The 26,794-nt window shown below is 42.0% G+C and overlaps 1 protein-coding gene across 3 annotated transcripts in view; it reads left to right on the forward strand.

Annotated features, from left to right (window-relative positions):
- PTPN9 (protein tyrosine phosphatase non-receptor type 9) overlaps window positions 1–21,787 on the forward strand; it is a 79,955-nt gene extending 58,168 nt beyond the window's left edge. For all 3 annotated transcript variants that reach the window (XM_047862540.1, XM_047862536.1, XM_047862537.1), the window contains 6 exons: window positions 7,731–7,824; window positions 13,486–13,552; window positions 18,099–18,177; window positions 19,369–19,519; window positions 19,944–20,151; window positions 20,946–21,787. In XM_047862540.1, coding sequence (XP_047718496.1) covers window positions 7,731–7,824; window positions 13,486–13,552; window positions 18,099–18,177; window positions 19,369–19,519; window positions 19,944–20,151; window positions 20,946–21,160 — 814 coding nt within the window. In that variant the 3' untranslated portion in view covers window positions 21,161–21,787. The remainder of the gene's footprint in view (window positions 1–7,730; window positions 7,825–13,485; window positions 13,553–18,098; window positions 18,178–19,368; window positions 19,520–19,943; window positions 20,152–20,945) is intronic.
- Window positions 21,788–26,794: the final 5,007 nt, after the last annotated feature.

Here is a 26,794-nt window from a genome sequence, read left to right on the forward strand (position 1 = left end):
TACAAAACAAACTATGTCTCCCTTGGAATTCTAGATTGTGAAGAAGATATCAGAGTACTCATTGTCCAGAATGCCATAGACCAAGAGACTTTCTTTCTTTCTTTTCTTCTCCCCTACACCATTTTTTCAAAAGATGTTCTTTAAAAAATTTTAGGGGCGCCTGGGTGGCTCAGTCAGTTGAGTGTCTGGCTTCGGCTCAGGTCATGATTGCATGGTCCCTGAGTTTGAGCCCTGCATCTGGCTCTGTACTGACCGCTAAGAACCTGGAGCCTGCTTCATATTCTGTCTCCCTCTCTCTCTGCCCCTCCCTCACTTGGTCTCTCTTCTCTCTCTCTCTCAAAAATAAATAAACATTAAAAAAAATTATCATTTTATTATAATTGTAGATTCATATAAAGTTGTAAAAATAACAGAATATTACATGCACCCTTTCCACTGTTTTCCCATGATAATATCTTCTAAAAGTATAGTATAATATCACAACTAGGATATTGATATTATACACCAGTCTACTCAGATTTCCCAGTTTTAGAGTGTGTGTGTGTGTGTGTGTGTGTGTGTGTGTGTGTGTGTATTTAGTTCTATGCAATCTTTAGCCCACACATTGGTTTGTGTATCCATCACTACAGTCAAGATACAGAAGAATACATCACCACATACCTTGGTCCCACCCTTCCCCATCCCTAACCCCTGCAACAACTCATGTGGTTTCCATTACTAAGATTTTGTCATTTCAAAAATGTTATCATATAAATGGAATAATACTGGGGTGCCTGGGTGGCTAAATTGGTGAAGCATCCGACTTCAGGTTAGGTCATAATCTCACAGTTCGTGAGTTCAAGCCCTGCATCAGGGTCCGTGCTGACAGCTTAGAGCCTGGAGCCTGTTTCAGACTCTTTCTCTCTCTCTCTCTCTCTCTCTCTCTCTCTCTCTCTCTCTCTGCCCTTCCCCCATTCACACTCAGTCTCTCTCTCTCAAAAATAAGTAAACATTGGGGCGCCTGGGTGGTGCAGTCGGTTAAGCCTCCGACTTCAGCCAGGTTACGATCTCACGGTCCGTGAGTTCGAGCCTCGCGTCAGGCACTGGGCTGATGGCTCAGAGCCTGGAGCCTGTTTCCAATTCTGTGTCTCCCTCTCTCTCTGCCCCTCCCCCGTTCATGCCCTGTCTCTCTCTGTCCCAAAAATAAATAAAAAACGTTGAAAAAAAAATAAGTAAACATTAAAAAAATAAATGGAGGGGCGCCTGGGTGGCTCAGTCGGTTAAGCATCCTACTTCGGCTCAGGTCATGATCTCGCGGTCCGTGAGTTCAAGCCCCGCATTGGGCTCTGTGCTGACAGCTCAGAGCCTGGAGCCTGTTTCAAATTCTGTGTCTCCCTCTCTCTCTGACCCTCCCCCATTCATGCTGTCTCTCCCTGTCTCAAAAATAAATAAACGTTAAAAAAAAAATTAAAAAAAAAAATAAATGGAATCCTACTATATGGAACCTTTTAGGATCGGCTTTTTCCTCTCAGTGTAATTCCTTGGAGATTCACCCAAGTTGTTATTACATGTCTCAACAGTTCATTCCTTGTTATTGCTAGGTAGTGTTTCATGGTATGAATGGTTTGTTTAACCGTTCACCTGTTAAAGGACACCTAGGTTGTTTAGAGTTTCTGGCTATTACAGGTAAAACTACTATGAACGTTTATGTCTAGGTTTTGTGTGAACATAAGCTTGCATTTCTCTGGGATAAATATCCATGAGTGTGATGGCTAGGTCACTTGGTAATTGGATGTTTAGTTTTATGAGAAACTACCCAGATGTTTTCCAGAGTGGTCATACCATTCTGCATATGCCCCAGCAATGTATGAATGATCCATTTTTTTTTGCATCCTCCCCAGCATTTGATGTTGCCACTATTTTTTATCTTAGTTGTCCTGATAGGTGTGTAATGAGATCCCATTGTGGGTATAATTTACATTTCTCTAATAGTTAATGATATTGAACATCTTTTCATGTGCTTGTTTACCATCTGTATATCTTCTTTGTAAAAATGTGCCTTTTGCCCACTTTCTGTTTGGACTTTTTAAAAAAGTGTTGAGATTTGAGAATTTTTAAAAACATTTTCTAGAGATAGGTTCTTTGTTGGATACTGGCTTATGAATATTTTCTTCTAGTCTGTAGCTGGTCTTTTCATCCTCTTAACAGGGTCCCTTGTGAAGCAAAAGGTTTTATTTTGGTCAAGTCCTTTAATCAGTTTTTCCTTTTATGGATCACACTCTTGATGTCAAATCTAAGAACATCTAACCTTAGATTCCAAAGATTTTCTCTTTTTTACGTAAAAGTTTTATAGTGTTATGTTTTGCATTTATTTAATTCTGTGATCCATTTTGAATTAATTTTTGTATAAAGTGTAAGGTTTAGGTTGATGTTGATTTTTGTATGTGTGCGTGTATGTGTGTGTATGTGCGTGTATGTGTGTTTGTGCATGCGTGTATACGCCTGTGGCTATCCAGTTGCTCCAGCACCATTTGCTGAAAAATCCTTCCTCCATTGAATTGTTCTTGGAACTTTGTAAAATATCAGCTGGGCTTATTTGTGTGGGAAGAGGGAATTTTTTTAAATATGGAAAAGTACAGAGTATAACATGATAAACAACTATCTTCCTATCACCAGAATTGATACTGACAATTTTTAATATTTTGCCATATTTGCTCCATCCTTTTTTTGTTATATAAAAGAAGGAATTAGTTTTATAAAAGTTATATATAACATATATATATAGCTGTTATATATAACTTATATAAAAGAAAGAATTTACAATAATTCATTTACAAAATGATGGGGCGCCTGGGTGGCGCAGTCGGTTAAGCGTCCGACTTCAGCCAGGTCACGATCTCGCGGTCCGTGAGTTCGAGCCCCACGTCAGGCTCTGGGCTGATGGCTCAGAGCCTGGAGCCTGTTTCCAATTCTGTGTCTCCCTCTCTCTCTGCCCTTCCCCCGTTCATGCTCTGTCTCTCTCTGTCCCCCAAAAAATAAATAAACGTTGAAAAAAAAATAATTAAAAAAAAATAATTCATTTACAAAATGAAAATAGTAAATAGTACCAAATATAAAATAGTACCAAAGGAATGACGAGGGGTGCCTGGGTGGCTCAGTTGGTTAAGCATCTGACTTCGGCTCAGGTTATGATCTCACGGTTGGTGGGTTCGAGCCCCGAGTCAGGCTTTGTGCTGAGCCTGGAGCCTGGAGCCTGCTTCAGATTCTGTGTCTCCTTCTCTCTGTCCCTCTCCCACTCACGCTCTGTCTCTGTCAAAAATAAACATTAAAAAATTTTTAAAGAAAAGAAAAGAAATGATGAAATTAATGGCTGTCTCCAGCCTTACCCTCAGTTCTACTAGGTGTCCATTTTCTTTCCTTTTCTTTTCTTTTTAATTTTATTTAGAGTGAGCACGAGGGGGTAGGGGCAGAGAGAGAGGGAGAGAGAGAATATTAAGCTAGTATTCTGTAAGCTAAGCATGGAGCCCAATGGGGGCCTGATCCGAGATCATGACCTGAGCTGAAATCAAGAGTTGGACGCTTAACCGACTGAGCCACACACGCCCTTAGGTGTCCATTTTCAACTCTTATAGTTGTTTCTTCTGGTATTTCTTCTATGATTGTAAATAAAGTCCTTATAATGCTCTTTATTGATTTTTGTGGTTGGTATGCTTTGGGTCTTACACTCTTTCTCCAATTCCCTTTTGACTGTTTTTCCAATATAATTATGTCACAATTTTTTATTAAATCAGTAGTTACTGTTCACATTATTATGACTATGAAATTTTTTCTACTGCAGAACTAAATGGGCTTCTAGGAAATCAAATATATTAAATTTTATTAATTCAATTTTTTTGTTTCTTTTGGAGTTAATTACCTAATTTTTAAATTTGTTTTTAGTTTTCCATGTTCGTAGCTTTATTTTTTCCACTATGCTTCATTAAATTTATTTTATACTGTTCTTAGTATTTTCCAAGTGGTCAAATATATCACATGATGAATTGATTGTTTATTTTCCCCTGGAGTCCTCACTTGCAGAATTTTTAGGTTTTTTTTTTTTTTTTTGCTCTAGTCTCAACTGAGGTTGGTGTTGTCTGGACTTGCTCCTCAGCTTTTTCCTGATTTCCCTCCTCACTTTCCTTTATTGGTTCTTGGTTAATCGGTCCCCCATCTTCTTTCTTCACTTAAATTTTGGTAGAGCATCAAATTCCAGGTTGGAAATAATAACAGAATTTTTTTTTCTATTTTTTTTTTTTTATTAATATGAAGTTTATTATCAAATTGGTTTCCATATAACACCCAGTGCTCATTCCAACAGGTGCCCTCCTCAATGCCCATCACCCACTTTCCCCTCCCTCCCACTCCCCATCAACCCTCAGTTTATTCTCAGTTTTTAAGAGTCTCTTATGGTTTGGCTCCCTCCCTTTCCACCTTTTTTTCTTTTTTCCTTACTCTCCCCCATGGTCTTCTGTTAAGTTTCTCAGGATCCACAGAAGAGTGAAAACATATGGTCTGTGTCTTTCTCTGTATGACTTATTTCACTTAGCATAACACTCTCCAGTTCCATCCACGTTGTTACAAAAGGCCATATTTCATTCTTTCTCATTGCCAAGTAGTATTCCATTGTGTATATAAACCACAATTTCTTTATCCATTCATCAGTTGATGGACATTTAGGCTCTTTCCATAATTCGGCTATTGTTGAAAGTGCTGCTATAAACATTGGGGTACATGTGCCCCTATGCATCAGCACTCCTGTATCCCTTGGGTAAATTCCTAGCAGTGCTATTGCTGGGTCATAGGGTAGGTGTATTTTTAATTTTTTGAGGAACCTCCACACTGTTTTCCAGAGCAGCTGCACCAGTTTGCATTCCCACCAACAGTGCAAGAGGGTTCCTGTTTCTCCACATCCTCGCCAACATCTGTAGTCTCCTGATTTGTTCATTTTAGCTACTCTGACTGGCGTGAGGTGGTATTTCAGTGTGGTTTTGATTTGTATTTCCCTGATGAGGAGTGACGTTGAACATCTTTTCATGTGCCTGTTGGCCATCTGGATGTCGTCTTTAGAGAAGTGTCTATTCATGTTTTCTGCCCATTTCTTCACTGGATTATTTGTTTTTTGGGTGTGGAGTTTGGTGAGTTCTTTATAGATTTTGGATACTAGCCCTTTGTCTGATATGTCATTTGCAAATATCTTTTCCCATTCCGCTGGTTGCCTTTTAGTTTTGTTGATTGTTTCCTTTGCAGTGCAGAAGCTTTTTATCTTCATGAGGTCCCCATAGTTCATTTTTGCTTTTAATTCCCTTGCCTTTGGAGATGTGTCAAGTAAGAAATTGTGTGGCTGAGGTCAGAGAGGTTTTTTTCCTGCTTTCTCCTCTAGGATTTTGATGGTTTCCTGTCTCACATTCAGGTCCTTTATCCATTTTGAGTTTATTTTTGTGAATGGTATAAGAAAGCGGTCTAGTTTCCTTCTTCTGCATGTTGCTGTCCAGTTATCCCAGCACCATTTGTTAAAGAGACTGTCTTTTCCATTGGATATTCTTTCCTGCTTTGTCAGATTAGTTGGCCATACTTTTTGGGTCCAATTCTGGAGTCTCTATTCCATTGGTCTATGCGTCTGTTTTTGTGCCAATACCATGCTGTCTTGATGATTACAGATTTGTAGTAGAGGCTAAAGTCTGGGATTGTGATGCCTCCCGCTTTGGTTTTCTTCTTCAATATTACTTTGGCTATTCGGGGTCTTTTGTGATTCCATACAAATTTTAGGATTGCTTGTTCTAGCTTCGAGAAGAATGCTGGTGCAATTTTGATTGGGATTGCATTGAATGTGTAGATAGCTTTGGGTAGTATTGGCATTTTAACAATATATATTCTTCCAGTCCATGAGCACGGAATGTTTTTCCATTTCTTTGTATCTTCAATTTCCTTCATAAGCTTTCTATAGTTTTCAGCATACAGATCTTTTATATCTTTGGTTAGGTTTAACAGAATTTTTAAAACAATCCCTCTGTATTTGGTAGCAATGCTACTAAATCATCTGATTTTATTCTTAAGCCTTCTCAAGTCTTTTTGGACATTTTTAGATAATCTCTATCTTTCCATTTAGAAATTTCACAATGATATGCCTTGCTTGGTGTGGGTCCCTTTTTTTTTTTCATTCATTTTGTTGGGTGCTTGATAGGTTCTTTCACCTGAAGGCTTGTGTTCTTTAGTCGTAGGACTATTTGTTTTTTTTTTATATTAGCTCTTTTTCTTTCTTTCTTTTCTTGTACTGTATCAGTTCTTTACTTCTGGAATATTTCTATCAGCCTGGTTGGATCTCCCAGAGCAGAGATTGACAAACTTTCTCTTGAAAGGCAAAATAGTAAACATTTTAGGCTTTTGGGCCTTACAATCTTTGTTGCAAGTATAATAATCTCTGCTAGTACTGAACTGACAGGCTTGGTTGTGTTCCAGCAAAACTTCTATTTACAAAAACAGGTTGGCCAGGCCATACTTTGCTGACTCCTGCCCTAGAATGATTGTCTTATTTGACTAAAATTTTCTCATATTTTTTATCACTTTGAATTTTTGTTTTATTCTGGAAAATTTCTTCAACTTTCTCTTTCATCTCTTCTATTAAAGTTTTATATTTTGGATACCATTTTTATTTTCTAAGAGCTTTTCTTCTCTGTTCCTTTCTCATAGCATCCCTTTCTTATTTTCATACATACAGTATCTTTTTCTCTCTGAGGGTGTTAATTATAGCCTTTTAGAACTTATTTGCTGTTAATGATTCTCTTTTGTGCTTTTTCCCTGCCATGTGTTTGACTGGTCTCTTTTTTTGTGTTGGAGCTTTCTGTAAGTACATGGAGGTTCTTGGCTGTAAGTACTCTATACTTAGGAGTGGAGTCCTTAAACCCTGCTTGGAAATGCTGTTTGCATGGGTGATCTTCAAGTTTAACTAATCAGCTAGCTAGTTGTTGGTGTATTCCAGATGATAGAATTCACTTACTCCAGAGAGGAATTCTCCACTCTCTTGCCTGTAGGGTCCAAGCTAGGATATAAGTGTAAGACGGGAGAGGACAGGGAGATGAGGGCAGGGGATTCTCATTTTCTATAATTCAGCTTTTCATTTATTCCTCTGTTTTTAGCCCTGTGCCTCACGTTGCCTTCCAAGGTGTGGGAGTTATGAGAGTGAGCCATTGTGTCTCTCTGTAGATACCGCTGTGGGTCCTATTTTTCTGCATTTGTTTGGCTGAAGTCAGCCCAAATTTTTCCATCTGTTTTCTCTCTGCCAAAATAGATTTCACTCTTTGTCTGCTGATGTCTCTGCCGTCACTTTTGGGATTTGTACCGATTAGTGCCTTTATTGTCATTTTAGTGAGGCTACTAGATGGAGTGGAGTCAAACATATGTTGTCAACCTACCATGTTAAACTGGACTTAGGTTTATTAGCAGCTGGATTTTTTGGGGGGGTGCTGTACCCCTATTTCCCTCTCCTTTTCTCTTTCGAATGGAAATATCTTTATTTCCACAGGAATACATACATATCATTAAAAAGGTTGAATGATATGGACTATGGATAGGCTAGGCAATGAACAGATCCAAGTCTCCACCGCCAACAGTGACTGACATCCACCTTTGCACTGCCACACTTCGTACGCACACATACACGCTGCTTCCACCTTTTCTCTGTCTTTGTTTTAGTTTGTCTGTTTCATTTTCTGCAGGTCTCCAGGAAACCTAGAGAAGAACCGCTATGGGGATGTGCCCTGCCTGGACCAAACAAGAGTGAAGTTGACAAAACGAAGTGGCTATACTCAGGTAGTCAGATAAATGCTGTCTTTCAGGAGCACTGAGGGAAACTTTCCAAAGTGAGGCTTACTGATACCATAGCAGAAAGAACATAGACTCTAAGCCAGAGAGATCAGATGTGAGTTTTAACTTTGCCATATACTAGTCTGTTACCTATCAACCCATCTCACAATACTAAGCAGAAATTAAATGGAAAATTTATGTAGATGCTGATAGGGCAAGGTCTGGTATATTGTAGGTGCTTGATAAATGTTCAATGATTTCTCCTTTTACTTGTTGTAAAATGAGAGTTCTGTTGTCTACCATGTTAGTGAGTGTATACATGTATCAATACAAGGCGCCTCTAATTGTAAGTGATTTTTCCATCTAGAAGATATGAAAATAATTTTGGACAACTAGTGTATACGTAAATATCTAGGGATAGATTTGAAGTGGTTAATTAATTATATTATTTAATGTGTTAATTTGATCATATCTGTTCATTTTAAAAATCACACTTATAATATACTAATATAGATACTTAGTGAAACTCTTCAAGTGCACCTTTAACATCAGTGCTTTGTCCTCATTTGAGCTACTTCCTGAGCCAATCTAACACAGTTTTCCAGAGCACATAGAATTTTTATTTCCTTTTAAGTGTATGGTATTGTCACTGAAAAGTTTATCCTAAGCCAGAAAAACCTATTAGCATAACACTAATACAGGTTTTTCTTTTTCATTTATCCTATATCTTATGCATTCTCTGTAGTATAATCATTTACTTATTCTTTTTTAAAGTCCTCCTTTTTTAAATCTTTATTATTTTTTAAATTTGTTTTTGAGGGACAGAGCATGAGCAGGGGAGGGACAGGGAGAGAAGGAGACACAGAATATGAAGTAGGCTCCAGGCTGTGAGCTGTCAGCCCAGAGCCCAGAGCGGGGCTCAAACCCATGAATGTGAGATCATGACCTGAGCTGAAGTTGGATGCGTAAACGACTGAGCTACCCAGACACCCCTTAATGTTTATTTTTGAGAGAGAGACAGAGCATGCTAGCAAGGGAAGGGCAGAGAGAGGGGAGACAGAAGATCTGAAATGGGCTCTGTGCTGACATGCCCCTTAAAAGTCTTTTTTTTTTTTAATGTTTTATTATTTATTTTTGAGAGAGATAAGAGTGTGAGCAGGGGAGGGCCAGGCAGAGGGGAAACACAGAATCCAAAGCAGCTTCCGGCCCTGAGCCGTCAGCACAAAGCTCTACGTGGGGCTCAAACCCACAAGCCGTGAGATCATGACCTGAGCCAAAGTGGGACGCTCAACCGACTGAGCCACCTAGGTGCCCCTTAAAAGTCTTTTTTAATATAATTAGTTACAGCAACATCCAACACTTAGAATTTTGAGGTCAATGACTAAATATGTGTTACATTTCTTCTTTTTTCTTCTGATATACCAATTCTGTCTAGTGCCCTCCATATGTATTAAAAAAAAAAAAAAAACACCTTTGAGGGGTGCCTGGCTGGCTCAGTTGGTAGAGCATGCGACTCTTGATCTCAGGGTTATAAGTTTGAGCCCCACATTGAGCGTAGACATTACTTAAAAAAACCCAGCGTTGATTGAGCTTGTTGTTCAAAGCAAAGGAATTCAGATAGTGCCCCTTTAACATGACATACATTATAGGGTCTTATTATATCCCCTCTCTTTTTTCTGGGGGATAATTTTTGGTAAAATCATTGCCTTGTATTTGGGCATATATGATACGTGGGTTGAGACCCTATCATCATGGTTTTTTATCTCTTTTGACCCTACTGTTTCAAGCACATAAACTGAATTCATAACCCTGTCCAGGACCCTTACAAAGGGTTTTCTTGCAGGAACATTAGCTCAGAGCCTGGCTGACTTAGAGCAAGTTCATCACTATTATTGAGATCATGATAATATATGCTCTAAAGGAGTAAGAGTATGATGGTTGAGCTGAGGATCTTGAGTCAGATATCTGTATTTACCTGTCTTCTTGACTGCTCCATCTTTAGTACCTAGAACAGTACATATCAGACCTTCAGTAAATTATTTGTGAATGAATGAGTGAATCCCAGTATACCAGCAGACTATTCTAGTCATCCTGTAATTAATCTGAAGATCATCACTTGAGTTATGCTCCTTTAATTACTGCAAACATTGGCAACAGCTTTATTTCCACAGTAAATGGAGGATTCAGGATTCAGGTTTATGAGTGAATTGTTCACCGGATTTGCTTCTAGAATTATAAAGCTATTAGTCATAGTTTCTATTGAACATGGCCCATAACAAGTGTACTTAGTTTGGTTCTCTCTGCTATTTCAGTTTGCCCCAAAATCTCTACTTTATCTCTGAGGTCATTTTCAGGTTTAATTTCTGATGATTCTTCTGAAATTACTGATATCAATTCCTAGTACTCTCAGAGACAAGGATACTTACTGAAAGCTGGTTTCCTTGGTTATAAAGAAATAGTAAGTTTCCTTTAAAGAGGTGATATTTCTTTTCAAAGCATGAAGTTCCAAAAGTAACAGCCGTATGTATATGTGTGTGTGTGTGTGTGTGTGTGTGTGTGTAAGTGTGTGTATATATATATATCACATATATATATATATATAGTATATATATATGTGATATATATATAATATATAATACTATATACCATATATTACTTATAGAATAGTGTTGATTGGCATGTACCAGGTAAATCCTTTGTACTTTCTGTGCCTTCTCACTTGGGTCCTGCAGGGTGTACCACTTGAACGTGCCAGGCTGGGCAGAGGATAGCTTTGACTGACTGTGGTGGGCCCTGGATTGAGCAAGTCTGGTTGGGAGTGAGTGAGGCTTTTAGCTTGCTGGGTCTGCTGCGAATGGTCTCTTAGCTCAGTGAAGATGTCTCAGTCAGAGTAGAACACACTAGTAGTATGAGGTCAAAATCAACTGCTGTGAAAGGAGAAAGCGGGAAACTCTTGACTAAATAATTTGTGGGAGGACGAGGTAGACTGGCTGCCTAACAGACACATACTCAAGTAACGACCATGAGATGGAGATGTCTTCTCAAGGTGGCTGTGGATACTGACAATTCAGACTGGTTTCCAAGTGGTGGAACCCAGTGGAGAAAAAGTGATGGATTGGGGAGTCACTCCGACCTCTCCAGAGTAGAGTGGAGTATGTGCTTTCTCTAGGTTAACATTGGACTTTTTTCCTTTTGTCCTCCTATATCCCTTCACACCCTCTGCTATTCATCGTAACTGGTAGATCCCCTCAACTAGTTATACCAAAACTTGACACTGTAGCTTCATCCGTGTTTCTCTTTTATCAGCTTGGATTAAAGGACATTGGCAGAGATCTTGTGAGAAGATATAATAAAAATAATAAAGACTAAATCCTATTTAATTTCCCTGATAGCTAATGATGTGGAAGTAAATAAGACTGAAAACACTGGGAGATTAGAGAAGGCCCCCAGAAGAGAGTTGAGTCAAGAGCTGTTCATTGAGACGCCTCTGAATTTGTCTGGCTATTGCTTTGTGTTAATTCAGGTAGTAAAGGAGTCTGGGTGTTTGGCCCATGCTGTTGATGGTCCTGGATATGAGGTATAGCTTTCTTCCTTCTCCAGTCATGCTTTGCCTTTTGTGTGTGGCAGCATGGACAGGATGATCCTACTCAGGTTGCTTGGCTTGCCTCCCTTTTGGTTTTGAACCAGTGCTACAAATCTTAATGGACTCCTTTTTCGGTAGTTAACATCTTTGTTGAGATGTAATTCACATACCATACAATTTACCCACTTAAAGTGTATAATTCAGTGGTTTTTCTTACATTCACAGAGTTGGGCAACCACTGCAATCAACCTTAGAACATTTTTATCACCTGAAAAAGAAACTCCACACCCTTGGCAGTCACACCCCTTTCCCCCACAATTTGTCTACTTTCTGTCTCTAGAGATTTGCTTGTTTTGGACATTTCATATCAATGGAATCTTACAATATGTGGCCTTTTGTGTCTGGCTTCTTAATTCAGCATGTTTTCAAGGTTCATCTGTGTTGTAGCATGTAGCAGTACTTCACTCCATTTATTGCTAAATAATACTCCGTCGTATGGATATGCCACTTTTATTTATACATTCAGCAGGTGAATACCGTTTTTTGGCTATTATGAATAATGCTGTTATGAATATTTGTGTAAGTTTTTCTGTGGACATATGTTTTCATTTCCCTCAGGAGTGGAATTGCTGGGTCATTTGGTAACTCTGTGTTTAAGCTTTGGAAGAACCGCTGGACTGTTTTCCAACATGACTGCACCATTTTATATTCCCAGTAGGGGCATATGAGGGTTCCAGTTTTTGCACCATCCTTGCCTACATTTGTTATTATCCACTTGTACCTGTAGGCATCCTATTGGGTATGAAGTGGTATCTCATTGTGTTTTGTTTTTTGTTTTAAAGTAGGTTCCATGCCCAGTGTGGAGCCCAATGTGGGGCTTGAACTCATGATCCTGAGATCAAGACCTGAGCTGAGATCAAGAGTTGGATGCTTAACTGACTCAGCCACCCAGGCGCCCCACTTATTGTGGTTTTGATTTGCATTTCCCTGAGGGCTCATAATGTTGAGCATCTTTTCTTGTGCTTATTGCCATTTGTGTATCTTTAGAGAAATGGCTGTTCTGATCCTTTGCCCATTTTAAAATTGGGTTGTCATGGGCGCCTGGTGGCTCAGTTGCTTGAGCGTCCGACTTCAGCTCAGGTCATGATCTCACAGTTCATGAGTTTGAGCCCCGCATTGGGGCATTGCTGACAGCTCAGAGTCTGGAGCCTGCTTTGGATTCTGTGTCTCCCTCTCTCTCTGACCCTCCCCCACTGGTGCTCTGTCTCTCTCTCTCTCTCATAAATAAATAAACATTTAAAAAAATAAAAATAAAATTGGGTTGTCTTTTTAATATTGAATTGTGAAGGCTCTCTATATATTCTATATACAAGTCCCTTATCAAATATGTGCATTGTGTGGGGTTTTTTCACTCTTTTTTCTTAAGTTTATTTATTTATCTTGAGAGAGAGAGAGAGAGAGCATGAGCAGGGGAAGGGCAGAGAAAGAGGAGAGAAAGAATCCCAAGCAGGCTTCCCACTGTCGGTGCAGAGCCCGACGAGGGTCTCGAACCTGTAAGCTAAGCTGCTAGATCATGACCTAAGCTTGAAACCAAGAATCAGATACTCAACCAACTGAGTCACCCAGGTGCCCCTTTTTTACTTTCTTGATGGTGTCCTTTGAAGCACAAAAGTTTTCCATTTTAATGTAGTTCAGTGTATCTGGTTTTCTTTTGTTGCTTGTATTTTTGGTGTCATGGCTAAGAAGGTTTTGCCTAACCCAAGGTCACAAAGATTTAACCCTATGTTTTCTCCTAAGAGTTTTGTAATTTTAGCTCTTACATTAGGTAATCTGTTTTGAGTTAGTTTTTGTGTATAGTGTGAGGAACAAGCCAGCTTGATTTTTTTTTTTTTTCTCCTGCATGTGGGTATCCATTTGTTCCAGTAACATCTGTAGAAGTTAAGTTTTGAACTGACGCTTTCCTCACTTTCTGCCTGACAAAAAGAGAATATCTACACGTTGGGTTTTATTTACCTAGTATATAATTTTCCCATCCAAATGGTATATTCCACACAGCTGCAATGATATTTCCTTTTTATCATTAGACAGATTACATCAATGCCAGTTTCATGGATGGCTACAAGCAGAAGAATGCTTACATTGGTACACAAGGTAAGTTAGTCTGCCCCTCAAAGTTGGTTTTTTGTCATCTACCTGTGATTTCTTGCACCAGATGATTGCATGGTTTTTAAAGGAAATGATCATTTGAGGTGATGTTGTGGCCACTAGCTCCCGGCCTTTCATAAAGACTGAGGGTTATTCAGGAAGGCAGAGGAGAGGTATAGAGTTTCTGTACCAGATATGCTTGGAAACTCGCTGCAGAGATAAACTGGAGATTTGAATATAACACTGCCACAAGTTTTTGGATTGTGTATTACCAACCCAGGGGAATGGGACACCAGAACTCAGTGGCCAGTGAGATGCTGTTTGTGTCCAGGAGGCCAGAAACAGCAGTGGGACTTCTCAGAGATTCAGTCCAATCTGTGAAAGGGTGTTGCTGTCCTAAGAGACTTTTGCTGGCCCCTGTGCCATCAGAGAGCACCCAGCAGTCTTCTGACATGGATAGTCTATACTAGTTGACTATGAAGTACTGGACTCTAAGAAGATTTCAGATAGAGTTTCTATAAATGCTCCTTTGGGCCCCAGTACTACTCCTGACCTGGCCTCTGCCATCTCAAGGAGAATACCAAGTTGCCTTCAAAGAGGGTGGGAAGAGATCATAACACAGGAGCATGTAACAGACACCCTATGGGCTTTAGGCCCTTTGACCATCGCTGACCATGGCCAGCAAGAGATCTGGCAATTACCTCTTTAACCAAGTGATCATACTTAATATCACCAGTAATAGATATTATGCCTCTGTTGTGATACAGTGAGAACTGTACAACATAACTTGTATTGTTTGTGGCCAGTTTTTAAGTCTAAACCTGATCATGAAAAATAAACCAGACAAATCCGGTGGGACATACTAGAAGAAAACTGGCTTAGACCCTGCAAAGTTAATGCCATGAAAAATAAAGGCAGGAAACTGCTCTAGGTTAAAGGAGACTAAAGAGATAGGATAATCAAAAGCACATTCCCATGATTGGAACCTCAGTTTAGAGAAAAAAGCTATTAAGGACAAACTTGAGACAATTGGAGACTGTGTATTAGATAATATTATTGTATCAGTGTTTAATTGCTTTCAGTGTGATTAATGGTATTGTTATTGTAATGGTATAGGAGAATGTCTTTGTTATTCTAAATAAGTGCCTAAATATTTAGGAATAAAATGTCATAATGTCTGGAACTAACTTTTAAATAGTTCTGTTAAAAAATATTCTTGTGTATGTATATACAAACAAATGTCTTATAATGATAGCTAAAAATGATAGCTTTCTAGCTAAAGAATATATGAGTACATTGTAGTATTCTTCCAACTTTTCATCAGTTTCAAATTTTTCAAAGTAAAAGTTGAGGGAGAAAAAAATGGATTCTTGGTACATTGTTAATTGGTCTGATGGTCACAGGTTTATATTTTCCCCCTAGAAGGGACCACTCCCTCCAAAAGGAATCCTTTCAAGACCCTAAGAAGAAATGAGAATTATCAGGAAAGATTTTTGGTATACAGGATATGATGTGATCTGCCTGAAAGTGGGGGCTTTGTTGAGGAAGATGGCCTTGGCATGGTTGGACTTATGGAGGGTGAGGATTGGCTCTAGGGTGCCTCAGAATGCTTCCTTCTCGGATTTATGAGGCAAAGCCACTGCTTAGAGTTGTAATTTATGCAGGGATTGGATCCTTTAGGGCAGCTTTGAAGGACTTGTCCAGAAGAAACTCCTCCAAGAGTATGAGAGAGATTTTTTGAGTCAAGCATAGATCACCTTTGGACAGAATCAGCACTCTCTTAGGACTGGAAAATGGGGTCTTGTGATGTGGAGAAGGCTGATTTGATTTGCCTGGCTAACTTTCTTGGCTATATTGAGTATTCTGATTATAAAATTTTATTTTATTTTATTTTATTTTAGTATATTTATTTTTGAGAGAGAGAGGGAGTGCACGTGAGTTGGGGAGGGGCAGAGAGAGATGGAAACAGAGGATCTGAAGCAGGCTCTGTGCTGACAGCAGAGAGCCTGATGAGGGGCTCGAACTCAGGAACCGTGAGATCATGACCTGAGCCAAAATCAGATGTTTAACCAACTGAGCCATCCAGGTGCCCCTCTGATTATCATTAATAATAATATTTCTACAAATAATGTCTGTCATCTCTTGAGAGTATCTATTATATATTAGGTATATAATCTTCATCCAATTATTACAGAGACTCTGCAAGGAACGTTTATTAACCCAAGAACAAACTGAAGCCCAAAGAGGTTAGGTGATGTTGGATCACACACGTAGTAAGTGGGAGAGCCCGGATTTGAACGTATGTGTGTTTGATTCAAAAGTCCTTGCAAGCCAAGTCAGAGGATTGTTTCACCCATGTCAGCATAAACCACTGATCTGGGAAGTGCAGTTTTCCCTTCTAAATATCTCTGATGCCTTGGAGGAAATTCTGACCCTTCTTTGCCAAGCGTGAGTCTGAGTAGTATCTGGGTTGTAGGTGCGCTGATTGGCAACACCATTTTTGCCAGTGATGTAAATGTGGAAGATAAAGGATATGAGTGCTGCTTGGTGCAGAATAGCGGGATGTGGACAAGGCCAGGAGTCAGAGATGGGGAAAGGGAGTTCTTAGTATCTGCTTCACATGCATCTGATGGTAATGGAAGTGCATTGTAGAAAATTTAGAAGATGGGATGAAATTCAATCATAACACTAAGACTCAGAGATAATGTTAACATTTTGCCGCACCTCCTTCCAAACTGTTTTCTGTGTGATCAAATAGATACAGACATACAAAATAGCTAACAAAATGGGCTCTTGCTATATATTACCTCTTTTTTCATCTGATGGTATCTTGTGAATACCTTTTCATAGCAAAAGTAACAGGTCTTACAAAATCACCTTTATGGACTGCTTAAATTGGGGATAGGCCATAATTTAACTAATCCTCTCTTGGTAGACATTTAGCTTGTTTCCAAGACTTTATATGCTTTTGGCAGTGTCCACTTCTGCCAAGAGGGAATTCTAGTATCATGAAACATTAATGCTGCTAAAAGGCTTGAGCAAAAGTGGCAGTGAAACCAGCACACTTCCAGGACAAAATTAGCCCTTAATATTGCCCTTCTTCCCTGTAAGCAGAGGAGGAAAAAGCACGGGAAAGTGAAGCCCAAAGAGGTTAGGTGATGTTGGATCACACATTGAATTACCCCAAGTGATTAGCTCCATGATTAAAAGGGAGCTGGTGGCCCACAGGTATCTTCCAGGTTTCCCCTGAGCGCTCAGCCCTGTGAAGTTCTAACTCTAAAAAGGGAACCTGAAAAAAAAAATAAATAAATAAATAAAAATAAAAATAAAAATAAAAAGGGAACCTGACAACGTGACTCTTACCCTTAGTACCATGTTTGCCGAGACAGTTTAATTCTCACAAAGTAAAATGACTAATGTAAGACCATGTGAATTAAATGGTTAAGCCGTTTTGATCCAGCTGTGCCATCAAGAGCTATCTATATTGTGATGAAGGAAGTTTTTAGAAAGATTCAACTGGCAGGGGCATCCAGAATAGACTGAGAGAGAAAGAGTCCTATTCAGAAAGGTAAACCAGAATGATATAGTAACTTTGGCAAAAGATGATGTGGTCCGTGTGGCAGTGAAGTTGGGCCGGGAGAGCAAGATGGGGACAGAAGGATAAAAACCAAAACCAATTCAAAGGCAGATAATCTCTAGGACTTGGTGGCTGCTCTGGGAGATAAAGGAAATGGATAAGTCAGAGTTGACTTTTTAAAACTGAGTGATTTACAAATGCCAGTACTGTTAACAGACATGGGAAAGTAGAGAGAGAAAGCTCATTTTGAAGGAAGAGATTGGATTGCAAGCATGTTGGGTCTGAGGAGACCCATGATGGGATATGGAAGGGGAGTGATTCAGTAAGCTACTGATGTTTATAAGCTTAGGGGAGATGAAAGCAGCTAGAAGTGTGTACATAGTAGATACCATCTGTCTGGATGTGCCAGCTGAAGCCCTGATGGTAAGGCTCTTGAGAGGGTGTGTAACAGTATTTCTCAAACTATAACCTACCTACGGCTTCAACTGGGATCTTGTTAAAATGCAGACTGCACATTTCTTTATTTTTTCTTTTCTTTTTTTTTTTAGTTTTATTTGAGAGAGACAGAGACAGTGTGAGTGGAGAAAGGGCAAAGAGAGAGAGAGAGAGAGAAAGAGAGAGACAGAGAGAGAGAGAGAGAGAGAGAGAGAGAATCCCTAGCAGGCTCCATGCTGCCTATGCAGAGTCCAATGTGGGGTTCAGACTCTTGAAACCACGAGATCATGATCTGAGTGGAAACCAAGAATTGGATGCTTAACTGACCCAAGAGCCCCAGATTGCACATTTCTAACACTCTTGCATATAGTGCTGGTGCCAGTGGTTCAAGGACCACCCTGAAAAGCAGGGATGTAGTGAGAAGGGCAGGGAGCTGGTGTCTGTACTTGGGAGTTACTAGTTGGGAGAAAAGCGGAAATGCCTGAGAAGGAAAGAAGGGCTTCCCAGAGTTATGTTCCTTGTCTTCTTCTTCTACTCCAGGCCCTTTGGAGAATACCTATCGTGACTTCTGGCTCATGGTATGGGAGCAAAAAGTCCTGGTGATTGTCATGACCACCCGGTGAGCCCTCTTTCTTCCAACTGCACTCTGCCCCCACCCTGTTTGTAAGCATGGAGGATTCCAGAGGGGATTCAACTTTTAGAACAATGAGGATTAGAAAAGCCATGGCAAAGAGTTTGAGATGTTTTAGCTTTTTCTTAGTGGACCCAGAATTAACATAGCCAGGGAATGGTAGAGATTGATAGATCTAACTTGAAAAAACTTTAATCAATGGCTCTGGTGACCCTGTGCCAGTTATAGGCTATTCCAAGGTCCTGGCCTCATCCACTAACGGAAGTCCTGGGAAATGTGGGGTAATTCACTTTTAATCTGCTCCCTACTTCCAAAGGGCAGCTGTCTTCCTGGCTTCTGAATTACCAGTTCCCCTCTGCTCTCCCCTTCCCTGCTACTTTTGATCGTTTTTCTGCTCATTTGTATTTCTGCCTATAAGAGAATTGCAAAAAGAGAGATGAAACATAATAGGTCAGGCAGGGAAGCTCTTGATGCAAAGAACCTTTTTGAAATTTTGGTCTGCATATCTGCCAAAACCTTAGGATACAAATTCATTAGTATCATCATTGTCATTATGATAACGATAACCTATTTCAGATGAGGAGAAGAAGGTTAATGAAAATGTTTGCTCAGTTCCCTTTCTCGTGGCACTGTCACAACCGCCTTTGATCTGGAGAGATGGTGGTGGAAGAAGGACCACCATGGAGCACTTTGGAGCCACTAAAGGGCAGTGACGTGGATTTTAGGCCTTTACCCAAACCTCATGCTGGCTCCCAGGAGCTGTGCCTTTCCCACTCCTCTCAGCCCAGGGCCCGTAATGGGGAAGGGAATGAACAGTGGCTGAGACACAGGACAGAGAGTTCAGTCTGGCCCACCACATTTCCTCTACTGTCTTTTTTTGTTCACCCAGTATTTATCCCAGATGTGTGAAGAGTACCAAGAAGTATCAGAAAAGGGGCCAAATGGTGTAGCAGGCACTGAATAAATGTCTGCTAAGTGAGTACATGCAGAAAATTAGCTGTCATTATATGTGTTTAGAACGAAGGTGTTCTTCCTTTCCTGCCCAGAAGCCAAGATACCGGTTAGAAGCAATGCAAAAGATGACATTGCTGCTAGGGGTACAGCAGATCATGGGGACAGCGGGCTTACTGCTGCGGAGAGGGAGGACAGAAGGCTTACCTTGCTATGTGTTGTCTTCAGCTTTGAGGAGGGCGGCAGGAGAAAGTGTGGCCAGTACTGGCCTTTAGAAAGAGACTCTCGGATCCGATTCGGCTTCCTCACGGTGACCAATCTAGGCGTGGAGAACATGAACCATTATAAGAAAACAACGTTAGAAATTCACAACACGGAGGTAAATCCCAGTTTCTATTTTCTCACTTTTTTTAAGCTGGAGGAGAACCTTTACTGTAAAGAAAATCTCCAGAGGGAATAGGCAGGATTCCAGGCAGCTTATAAGTTACTTTCATTTTTCTGGGAACAAGATCAGGATATTCAGCTCAGAGCCAATAGAGCCATATTGTCTCAACCCAGCAGTGGCATTACTTAGGAATAAAAATTGTAAGAAATCTGGATCCTCCAATATAGAGAATTGTGTCTTCTCCAGACACTTAACCTTTCTTTTGGGTTTGTAGAGAAGCGATTGTGGAAGAAGTTAAGGGTGGTAGGCAGGAACCTTGGTGGTGGGGATACCAGGGTGTTGAGAATATAGAAAAGCCAAAGGTAGTCAGGGCAAGCAGAAATGACCTCATTAACTTTTGCTTCTTTTCCCATTCAAGGAACGGCAGAAACGCCAGGTGACCCACTTTCAGTTCCTGAGCTGGCCAGACTATGGTGTCCCTTCCTCAGCAGCTTCTCTCATTGACTTCTTAAGAGTGGTCAGGAACCAGCAGAGGCTGGCCGTCAGCAGCATGGGTGCACGCTCCAAAGGGCAGTGCCCTGAGCCACCCATTGTGGTCCACTGCAGTGCGGGCATTGGCAGGACAGGTAATGCACCTGATGCAGCAGCTCCAGAGGCAGTAAGGGTGGGGGTAATAACAATGCTGTTACTGCCAATTTGCAAGAATTTGATCCATTGGTGGTGAATCGCCATGAAAGTTCCTCCTTATGTATGTTTGGTATCCCTGGTGCCAGCTGTACTGGCCAGAATACACTTGACAGGCCAGGCCCCTAGCGTTTGATGCTTTATATCTCCCGTCAGCATGATGGTCTTCTGACCCCATCACTGTCACCTGGGTGTCCCAGGGAGTGCAGCTGGGCTGTTGCTTCTTTCCCATCCCCCTCCCTAAGGACATCCCCACCCTGTGCTGTGCTCTCCATTCTGGAGCTAGTTAGCAGCTTTTGCCTTAAGGGGATGTGCATGGCAGGGACTGCTGGCCTTTCTAGTTCAGAGGTCCCTTTGGGAGAAAGTCAGGAAGAATAGGTTTGTGTTAGGTCTCTGTGGAAAAGTTGTGGAGTCTCTGAAAATTAGGGGCCAGGTGTGGGAATGCTGTCATTTAATGCTAAGATTAAAGCAGGCAGTTCCTATCTGTCACCTTTCCACCTACTCTTCCTGTTACCTCCATACTGTCCTGAGAGACAAGAGGCCTTCTCACTTCTCTAGACTCCCAACAGTCCAAAGTGACCTTCTCCTCGAATCCTTTCAGGCCTAAGGCCAGCTGGCTTCCTGCCATGAGGCACCCTGCCTTTGAATTCATTCATCCAACCTGCCTGGGTCATTTGGTACAGGGAGGGATTCAGGAGAGCTAGACCAGGTGTGACCACTTTTTTCCTTCCTTCAGGTACCTTCTGTTCACTGGACATCTGCCTGGCACAGCTGGAGGAGCTTGGCACCCTTAATGTGTTCCAGACAGTGTCCCGCATGAGGACCCAGAGGGCCTTCAGCATCCAGACCCCTGAGCAGTACTATTTTTGCTACAAGGCAATCCTGGAGTTCGCAGAGAGGGAGGGCATGGTGCCCTCCAGTCACAACCTCCTGGCCATGGAGGGTCAGTAACTGTCCCACGATCCTCCTACCTGCTGGCCATCCTTCCTTAAACTACCCTGGACACCGCTGAGCCTGTAGGTTGCCACCAGTTACGCTGAAGCAATGGACCAACCTTTTACTTGTGTCTCCTGGCGCACTCGTGCACGCAAGGCAGTCTTTCCCTTTGGCTAGATAGATGTGGTGAAGTTGCCACTAGAAAGGGCCAGCAGCAATGTGTTCTTAATTCCTAGCACCTGCTATCGAACTGTGCCTTATTAAAACCAAATTGTGGCTATCGGTTTTTGCCAGGGGCCCCGAGGTAAGTGGGGAAGGAACCTCCCTCCCCCCTTTCCCAATGCCATTCTCCTTCTCGAGGTCTCTTTCCCATTCCTTCCCTTTGCTAGGATTTGATGGGGAGGTTTGGTATGAGCATCCACCCTCCTTCCCAGAGAGCTTGACCAAGTTACATACTTTAGAGAACGTCCCCAGTGCCAAGCACGTTTATACCTAGGGCGTGTATTCCAGTCTTTTCTGTCATTCTCTCTGTGTGTGTGTATGTGTGCGCACTTACATGTATGGGTCCATATGTACGTGTGTATATAATATATATTGTATGTGATAATATGGTCGTATTCTATAAATACATATACACAGAGATACTCCTTTGTAGACGTTCCTGGGGTTCCGTGTTGCAGTTCAGGACTGCTTGCTTCTTGGACCCTACTGTTTATCCTGGACTAGCTGGGGTTGGGGATCATATCTCTTACTGTCAGACCGCAGAGTGGTGGAAGAGGACACACACATCCACTCTTCATGCTCCTGCCACAGGCCTTCATTCTCACATAATGACTTATCTCTTTCCAGGAGACTGCCTGTTGCAGCCGAGAATTCTGGTTTGTGGTGACACTGGTTTAACTCAGCATGAATTGCTCTTATCTGATGATTTTACTTTGTTTACTTTGCCAATTTGAGGAATAGACCTCCACTGTGATTCCAGACCCCTCTTTCCTCTCACTGTCCCTTGGGGCTTGGGGTCTGGGAGTAGAAATGAACTCACTGAGCAGTCAGAGCCAAGAGCAATTGGTACGAAGTCTTAGAGGGAAAGAGAGGGAACCTAGGTGTGGGAGAAAGGAAACTATGAGAATCCCTCCTTGGGAGTGAGCTTTTTCTTTTCTAGAAAGTTCCTTTCCTTACGCAACTTGGCCCTGTCCACTCAAATGCCCATCTCTTCCTGCCTAGCAGCCTGCCACACTTTGGAGCTCAAGCTGGGTGGGTTCTGTGTCAATAAAAAGCTTGACCCCTGGCTGGGTGAGGCAGTTCCCTGCAATCACTGTTTGCCCCCTGTTCACCCAACCTGTCCCTGTCTGCTCCCGGCCTCCCCAGCCTGATGTGCCAGGGATGGAATCAAGAGTCCCCGACACTCCACATTCCCGAGAAAAATCCCAGGAACCCTTAAACCTTCCCCCATCACAGATGAGGTTGGCAGCTGATCAGACCTCAATAATTTTATACTGTAATAAGCTCTTTGAATGTATATATTCTTATTTTTACAATCTCTTCATTTTGTATTTAACGTCAATGGACTGAGTCAGATTCAGAAAATAATTGTAAATGTTCATATTCAATATCTTATAGCGATACAGTTTTGTATTTACATATAAATATACCGACATGATCAAACCCTTTTAGCTTCATCAATTTAGTAGCAGTCTGGGGCTGGGAAGGTGAGGAGGGGGTCCAAGAGCTGGTCCGGGAGGGATGGGGAGGCAGGGAGGGACCCGAGGCCTGGGAATCTGAGACTCAGTTCTCAGAGCCATCTACCTTGTCCATAGGCCATGGCCCTAGCTCTGGACCGGCAAAGGGAACCACCAGTTGAATGCTTGCTGGGTGCCAATCTCTTATGCTCGGTGCTTTTCCCCCCATCACCTCATTCAAACCTAGCAATAATCCAGTGAGATTATTATTCTCACTACCTTCTATTTCTGTATAGATGAGGAAGGTAAGGTCCAGAAGATTACAGTGATTTGCTCTGGAACTGGAGCTCAGGTTGGTGTGCTTACAAAGACTTTGGCCTCTTCACCGAATTGCCCTTTCAAAGATCAAGATAGTGTTTTGACCTAGGAAACCAGAGGGTTTTTTGTTTTTTTGTTTTTGTTTTGTTTTGTTTTGTTTTTAGCTCTCCTTGCAGAGCATAAACCATTCTTAAATTCCAGGTAGTTGATCCTGGCCCCATGATGCATGTTGGGTAACAGAGTTGGGGACTGATGCTCCCAGGTAGAACCTCCTGGTGTCAGGTCCTGAGGTCTCCAGAGTACCAAAGGGATCATCCTCCCAAGGAAACACCATGTATAGGGATACACTGGTCTTTGTGGGAAGATCTTCCATCTCTCTTAGAATGGAACCAGGAGCTTTGTCCATGTAGCACCACTCCCTGTGCCATGTAGCTACTCCTTGTTGACCAGTGACAGCCTGCCCAGTTGGGACAGTTCTGGCCTGGAGAGTGTGCAAATATTGGGATGTTCTTAATAAAAGTCATAGCAGCCAACATTTACTGGGTCCTTAATTCTATTCCACAAACTATTCAAAGCGCTTTCTAGATGTTATTCACCACCCTCAAAACAACCTTTTGAGGTAGGTATTGACCAAAATAAAACTGAGGCACAGGAAAATTTAATTAGCCAATCAAGAATCCTGGTCATCTGACTCAAAAGGACCTGCTGTTCACTCCTACTAGAGTCCCTGTAAGGATCCATCTGCTGACCTGCCATATTTCTTGACTTTCTCACTTCAATCATGAGCTGAAGTGTAGAATAAAAGACTAAGCCAGTCCTTTCCCTGGATGAGTCTTTGTTCTCTTGGGGGCAAGCAAACATAAGAGGTGAACAGAGATACTTGAAATCTGGGAAATCAGAGGGGTTTAGGGAAATGTGGAGGAAACAGGATTAATGATAAGAGATCTGGAGGAGGTAGTCTTGAACTGTCTTTTGTTTGAAGAGGCTGTAACCAGACCGCTCTGCAAATTCAGTAGTTATACATGAGTCGCACATCTGAGCCTTGGTGAGGTCATGACTGGCAAGAACTCCATAAAAATGCAGATTCCTGGGTCCTGCCTTGTAGGTGATTGAAAGATAGGATGAGCCAGGTTTCAGAAGCATTGTCTTAGTCCATGTTCCTGACTCTGAGGAAGGTTAGCAAATTGGTGTTTCCTAAATCTGAAAGCAAGGGATCAATAGCTTTCCCCTACTGCCGTAGTTTACTTGTAGCTTTTACCATTGTGAAGAGAGTGACTACCCAATGTGAGCCTACCTGTGCTAGGTGTTTCAAGAGGGAAGGGAAGGGGAGACCGAGAAGGAGCTTGGATCTGTTGAGGAAGTTAAGGCTCTCACACCGGAGAGAACTGGTGAACAAAGCAAGAGAACCTGCTGTCAAATCCTGGACCGTACAGTTGAGAACATAAGATCAAGTGTTCAGGGGAGAGAGAGCATTTCAGGCCAACTCAGGCTTCTTCCCATTTGAGTGCTGTTTTTTTTCACCTAACTTACTCCCTCTAGCGATGGTCCCCCATCCTGTCCCTGTCAGCTAAGATGGGACATCTGAGGTGAAGGGTGCCCCAGGGTCCTCAGTTTAGGAGGCCTACCAGTGTCCATTTCCATGTCATCACATGCAGGTAAATGACAGAGTGGGACCAGTTCTTGGGCAACTGGACTATTCAGCATTGTAGTTTGAGGGATATAAGATTCCCAATCTTTTTTCTTAATTTTTTTTAAACGTTTATTCCATTTTGAGAGACAGAGCATGAGTGGGGGAGGGGCAGAGAGAGAGGGAGACAGAATCTGAAGCAGGCTCCAGGCTCTGAGCTGTCAGCACAGAGCCTGACACAGGGCTTGAACTCCTGAACTGTGAGATCATGACCTGAGCCAAAGTTGGCCGACTGAGTTATGCTGGCTTACTGGAGTCACTTAACCGACTGAGTCACGTAGGCGCCCCGAGATTCCCACTCTTAAAGCCTCTCTTCTCTAGGCACAAGCAGACACGCATATGGAAACACACATCAGAGACCTTGGGGGAGGTGCGCCAGGAAGAAAACCTTCCTAGAGTGACTGAACTCTTTAGTAGTTTTGAGGCCTCACCACTCAACCCCAACCAGCTCCTAGCTTCCTTTTGTAAAAGAAGAAGCCTCATTAGATGACACTACTACAGACCCTCCAACTCTTAAGGGGCTATTCTTTGATGGACAGTGTGAATTCCTATAGACAAACCATCAGGCCCTTCTCTGGTTGGGTCAGCTCCCACTTGCAATCCCTAGTTTTCGCTTTTCAAAAGTCTCTTCTTTCAAGCTGCTGCCACTTCCCCTTATTCTCTCACATCCTTCCCCACTTGGCCCCCAACTTAGAAAGCAGGTCAGGTTTCCCCTGTAATTCCCAGGCCAAGCCCTAGGCCTTAAAGGCCTCTGTGCTGCTCCATGTGGAGCTGACAGGGTGAGTCAGAGTCGAGGAATAAACCGACCAAGGTCCCAGAGTTGTCAGCCATGGTCTTAGATTTGTCTCAGGCCTTGGTCACTCCCCACAGACCACCATTCTCTTACCAAGGGCAGGAACCTGATTTTCTCTTGGGGAGTATCTGCCCTATGGTTACCATCAAAACAGTTGTGACTATCCAGTGTTGCGGACTGCGCTGCTCTTAACTGACCACAGAGAAGACTGGGTCTTCTCCACAAAAAGAAGGATAGCACTCAGAAATCTGTTGAAGTGTTTACTCTCCCTCCACCCCACCATCACTCTTATAAAAATCTGTATGTTTTAAGCTAAATCTGGCATGCTGCAGTCTTTTTATTTTTTTATTTTTTAAAATCTGAGTAGAGCAGACACATCATGTTACATTAATGTCAGGTGTACAGCATAGTAATTCAACTTCTCCTTAAGTTATGCTGGCATACTGGAGTCTTAAATACCCACGTTTTTTCTGGCTAAGGCCAATGCGGACATAGCTAGCCAGCTACACCAGAATCCCAGCCAGGAGTGTTGGATGGAGATTGGGAGTGGTGATCCCTTTTCAACAGGTCAGGGTAATATGTTCCTGATGGTTGTTAGGGCTAAGATGGAGATGAAAGTAGGAAAGCAAGACAGTGAGAGGCACATAGAAGGTAATCAAAGAAGGCACAGTGCCTCTCCCAACTCCAGGGTCACTTCCTTCCACCCCTAGCCCCACATCAGAACGTGGCTATTTCTCTAAGCTAATGTACTTGTCTAAAGCTTCAAAACTGACCAGGTGCTCAGTTGGGCCTAGGTCAGCCATTTCATCCTGAGGGGTCTGTTGCTTCCTTGACCTTGAATGAATACCTATTCTTTGGTCATCAGCCAATGGACTAATGGAGTCTGACTGACGTTCAGGAGAGATGTTAGGCTGGAGATGCCAATTGGGGGCTTAGTCGAGATAAAAGCTAGAGGCCTTGGGGCGCCTGGGTGGCTCAGTCAGTCGAGCATTCAACTCTTGATTTCAGCTCAGGTCATGATCTCAGAGTCATGGGATCAAGCCTTGCATTGAGCCCTGTGTCAGGCTCCGTGGTGAGCATGGAGCCTGCTTGAGACTCTCTCCCTCTCTCTCTCTCCCTCCCCCTCTCCCCTACTCATGCATGCTCTCTCAAATAAAAAAAAAAAAAAATGT

The sequence above is a fragment of the Prionailurus viverrinus genome, chromosome B3 (genome assembly GCF_022837055.1).
Source record: "Prionailurus viverrinus isolate Anna chromosome B3, UM_Priviv_1.0, whole genome shotgun sequence".
NCBI lineage: Eukaryota > Metazoa > Chordata > Mammalia > Carnivora > Felidae > Prionailurus > Prionailurus viverrinus.